This window comes from Neophocaena asiaeorientalis, unplaced genomic scaffold (genome assembly GCF_003031525.2).
Source record: "Neophocaena asiaeorientalis asiaeorientalis breed wild unplaced genomic scaffold, Neophocaena_asiaeorientalis_V1.1 scaffold357, whole genome shotgun sequence".
Taxonomy (NCBI): Eukaryota; Metazoa; Chordata; class Mammalia; order Artiodactyla; family Phocoenidae; genus Neophocaena; species Neophocaena asiaeorientalis.
The window spans coordinates 240824-245667 of NW_020173270.1; the positions used below are offsets into that span (position 1 = coordinate 240824).

The following is a 4844-nucleotide window of genomic DNA, read 5'->3' on the forward strand; positions in this document are numbered from 1 at the left end:
TTCCCCCAGAGGGGCCCCTCCTCCCACGCCTGGGCGGGGCCGGCGCGGGATCCGGGTGGCTGCGGGCAGCGGTGGCGGCTGCGGCTGCGGGGTCCGGGTCGCAGCCAGGGCCAGGTCGCAGCGAGTTCGGAGGCGGAACGTCTGAGGGCGGCGTCCCCACGCGAGGTGACCCCGTCGGAGGGAGCGCACCCCAACCCGCGCCTCCGCGTCCCAGCAGGTCTTGGGGGGGACAGGGGCTTAGGGGGAGGCCCGGGGCCTGGGGAACAAAGGCAGGCAGCGGGGGACGCCTCCTCCCTCGCCCCCACCCAGCTGGGCTCATCGGGGAGCGTTAATGGGGCGCGGGCGGAGCAGACAGCCCAGCCGGGGACAAGAGATGGGACCATATGGTGATGGGAAGAAGCTCCTGAGCTCCCCTGCACCTGCTGGGGCGCCCCACATCTAGTGATGGGGGACAGTACCGAGCCCTCCGGGGTCCCTTACCTAGTGGCAGGCTTGAGGGAGAGTCGGCAGATTGTCAGAAAGAGGTGGGACCGGCTGACAGGTGGGCTGAGGCTGGGGGATGGGGCGGGGCGGGGGCCCCCATACTGGCGGCCCTGCCCTGCATGGGGAAAGGCTTCCTGCCTTTCTCTTCCCCTCCTCAAACTCGTTCTCCCGGAACACGGGGTGGGGCGGAGGGCTGGGCAGGAAAGAGGGGCTAGTTGGGTCCTCCTTTAAAGTGGAAAAAAGCCCCGCGGGGCAGTTGAGAAATGGCTTTGCCAGGGGTTCCTATGCTGGTTGTTCCCATCCACCCAGGCCTTCTGGAGCCTCCCTGTGAGGCTCAGGGAGCAGCCATAAACAGCTGGGGAAACTGAGGCCATAAGGGCTGAGGGGGTGAGCTGGATCCAAATGAAGCAGCCCAGCCGTGGGGACAGATTGCCAGGAAAGGCAGGACCAGGTGGTCGTGGTGGTGGCTGAGGGTGGTCTTGCATTTGAGGACTGTCATTCTGGCCTCCGTGGGCTGAAGCCGGGGCTGGGGTGAGTCAGCCCTACTGGGAGGGAGATGGGCCCGGCCCCTTTGACAAACAGAAGGTGGCAGTACCCATGTGGTGGTAGAGCTGGGCTTTAAACCTGCAGTGTATCCACTGAAAGCCCCCTCCCCATGGGGATCAGGGAAGGAGTTAAAGTTGGCTTGGGTGGGGGCAGGCAGGTGGCCAACACCTGCCAAAGTCAACACCCAGGCCCTGAGGGGGACTTTATCCAGCTGGCAACCCCCCCTCCCCCCAGCTCACACCTGGGCCACACCAGCTGCTCACCCTGGGGCAAAGTCCACACCTGCACCTTCCGCAGGGTCTGGTTCCTCCGTGGCCAGATGGGGCATCCCCAACCTGGGCCCTTGCATTTGGCAAACATCCCCATTTTCCAGAAGAGGACACTGAGGCCCAGAGAGGGCCAGTGACGCATCCAGGGTCTGTCGGCTTCCAAGTGGCAGAGCGGGGATTTGAGTCCAGGTCTGGTGTAGACACTGGAGCCATTCCTGGTGGGTTTTTTTCCCTACAGGGCTCCAGCCCTCCCCTCCCAGGAGGCTCCGTGCCAAGATGGCGTCAGCTGGAGATCCCCCCACGGGCCAGCGGGATGCAGCAGACCAGAACTTCGACTACATGTTCAAGCTGCTGCTCATCGGTAATAGCAGCGTGGGCAAGACGTCCTTTCTGTTCCGATACGCCGACGACTCCTTCACGCCCGCTTTTGTCAGCACTGTGGGCATCGACTTCAAGGTCAAGACCGTCTACCGCCACGACAAGAGGATCAAGCTGCAGATCTGGGTGGGCCAGGCGGCTGTCTGGGGGTCTGCTGGCCAGGCAGGGGCTGGGGTTCCTCCAGGGAATTCCGGGAGAGGGTGTAGGGCTGTGGGGAGGGTCTGGGTGAGGACAAGTGTCCAGAGTCGAGGAGGGGGCTTGGAGTAGGTGTGAAGAGTAGCAGGGGTTATTATCTATGAGGTGAATTCATCAGAATGAGGGGGATGTGCCCTGCCCTGTAGGGTCTGAGGGGGAGACAGTACTAACCCAAGTTGGGTTAGAAGACCTGGTGACCAATGGAGAAGAGGTTTGGGTACCCTCTCGGGGCAAGCCCAGAGGCCCCCACTGAGCCTCTTCAGAGCCATGCTCTTTTTCCCAAAGCGCCTGCTGGTAATGATTGTCATGGTAACGAGTATCAGGCTCTCTGCATCAAGGTGGTAGCCTCTGGCCCATGTGGTTCTTTTTTTTTTTTTTCTTTCTTTTTTCACGTGGTTCTTATTTGTGGTCATGAAGCTGGTTCTTGGAGATGAGGTCAGAAGGGCTTACAAGTCTTTGAAAGGCCACTGACCCCTCAGACTGGGAACCCCTCAAGGACAGGGGACATGTCTCCACCAATAGACTAGAGATTACACGGGCAGGCCCATGTTTCTCCCATTAGACCGGGGGGCTGTGAGGGCAGATCCATGTCTTGCTCATCAAACTGGGGCTATAAGGCTGGGAGACTGGAGCCTCAGACAGGGGCCTGCAGGGGTGGGGTGGGGAATAGAGTGGCTTCTAGACGCCTGACCCCACTGTGTGCCCAGGACACGGCAGGCCAGGAGCGCTACCGTACAATCACCACAGCCTACTACCGCGGAGCCATGGGCTTCCTGCTCATGTATGACGTCGCCAACCAGGAGTCCTTTGCCGCCGTGCAGGACTGGTGAGTGCTTGCTGACCACTGACCCCCTGACCTTCACCCTCTCCCCCTGACCCTAATGTCTGGCCTAACACAGCCCCTCAAACTCCACAGGGCCACGCAGATCAAGACCTACTCCTGGGACAATGCTCAAGTCATCCTCGTGGGGAACAAGTGTGACCTGGAGGACGAGCGTGTCGTGCCCACTGAGGAAGGCCAAAGGCTCGCTGACGACCTTGGTTAGTGCCCAGCCTGGGCCACAGGCCTGGGACCTCCCAGAACCAAACCTCCAACCCTGTGCTTGAGTCCCAGGTCCAACCACTGTCACCAACCCTTTGCCCTTTGAAGATCTGCCCAGAAAAATACCCACTTGTATACCACCTGCTGCATTTCATTTCAGAGGATTCACCACAGATACCCTTTACTGCCCCACTGCCCTGGGAACCCAGACTCAGCAAAACCATTTCTGGGAATTTATCCTACAGACATCCACTTCCCATGCGGGAAGTGGCAGGTATATCAAATTGCAGCACCGTTAGTGGAGGGAAACCTTGGCAACCTCCCAAGTGTTTCACGGTGGGGGAAGCAGCTACACATAAACTATAGTCACATGGTGGAATACTACACAGCTGTAAGAAAGGATGAGGACCTTCTTTATGTTCTGGGGTCTCCGGGTATATGGTTAAGTGGAAAAAGCAAACTGCAGAAAGGTGAGTATGGCTTCTTCCTTTAGTCCAGTGGTCAGCAAACTTTTTCTTTTCTTTTCTTCTCTTTTTTTTTTTTTTTTTTTTACACATTGTGGGATCTTAATTCCCCAACCAGGGATTGAACCCGTGCCCCCTTCAGTGGACGTGTGGAGCCCTAACCACTGGACCACCAGGGAATTCCCCAGCAAACATTTCTTAAAGGGCTAAATAGGAAATGTTTTCAGTCCTAGGGTCTGTGTCACAACCACTCAGCTCTGCCTGAAAGCAGCCATAGATAATACATCAATGAATGAGCATGACTGTCTGCCAATAAAACTTTATTTACAAAAATAGGCAACAGCACCTGAAACTAACTTGATAACATGATATTGTAAATCAACTGTATTTCAGTAAAAAAAAAAAAAAAAAAATGGCCTGCAGCTCAAAGTTTGCCAACCCCTGCATTAGTGTATAAAAAGGCTGAGAATAAGGATATTATACTTATGTTTGCTTAAAGGAACTCTGGAAGGATACAGAAGGATCTAGTAACAGTGGTGACCTGGGTGTCTCAGACCTGGCAGGCCAGGGCACCAGAGTGGGAGGGGGACTTTTCAGTCTACCTTTCTGAATCAGGTAAATGGATTATCAATTCAAAGTTTAAGCTAAAAGAAAATCTTATCTTGGAGTATTCTAGTATTCTAGGCCCTCCCCAGGACTTTCCCTGTGGGAGGCATTGTAACCTCTCTGGGGAAGGGCAGGTTAAGGACCCAGACTCTGGAGCTAGAATCCCCTTCTGCAACCTACTAGCTGTGTGACCTTGGACACCTCACCTACCCTCTCTGTGCTTCCATTTCTCCATCTAGGAAGCAGGTGAAAACCACATCTACTTCATAGGGCTGTTAGAAAGATTAAGCAAATGCTGGCCATGATTGAACATTAACTCCTGTTATTTCTCGATTGCTTTGTGATCTTGCACCGGTGACTTCAGCTCTCTAGGCTTGCCCTTCCTCATGTGTGAAATGCAGATAATAACAGCCCCACCTCATCAGGTTGTCAGGAGGGTTAAATGAGTTATGACGTGTGAAGCAGTTCTAACAGAGTCTGGCATATGTGTAGGTTGCATCTAAGCATTAGCTAGCATGATTGTGAACTATTGCTGTGCTTGTACATAAAACCTAAGAGATTTACTATCTGACCCTTTACAGAAAAAGTTTGCAGACCCCTGGACCATAACGGTCCTCTTTCTCTTTTTTTTTTTTCTTGCCATCATTTGTTGGAGAAACTGGGTCTTTGTTCTGTGGAATGTCTCCGTTTGGGGTTTGACTCTGCTCCCTCGTGGTGCCATTTAACCTGCTCCCTTGTCCCCTGTGTCTTCTGGGAACCTCATTCTGGGTCTCATTAACAGGTGTGCTGGGGAGTCAGCTTTTGGTGGCCAGCCGTGGGCTAGAATACTTGAGGATGCTGCTCACACCTTCCTTTTTTTTT

General features: G+C 54.9%; 1 protein-coding gene across 2 annotated transcripts in view; it reads left to right on the top strand.

The window, feature by feature from the left end:
• Positions 1 to 37: 37 nt before the first annotated feature.
• RAB3D (RAB3D, member RAS oncogene family) overlaps positions 38 to 4844 on the top strand; it is a 10023-nt gene continuing 5216 nt past the window's right edge. The window contains exons 1-4 of one of the 2 annotated variants that reach the window (XM_024745822.1): positions 38 to 217; positions 1537 to 1802; positions 2579 to 2697; positions 2788 to 2912. In XM_024745822.1, coding sequence (XP_024601590.1) covers positions 1575 to 1802; positions 2579 to 2697; positions 2788 to 2912 — 472 coding nt within the window. In that variant the 5' untranslated portion in view covers positions 38 to 217; positions 1537 to 1574. The remainder of the gene's footprint in view (positions 218 to 1536; positions 1803 to 2578; positions 2698 to 2787; positions 2913 to 4844) is intronic. The other variant, XM_024745823.1, reaches the window with a different exon arrangement.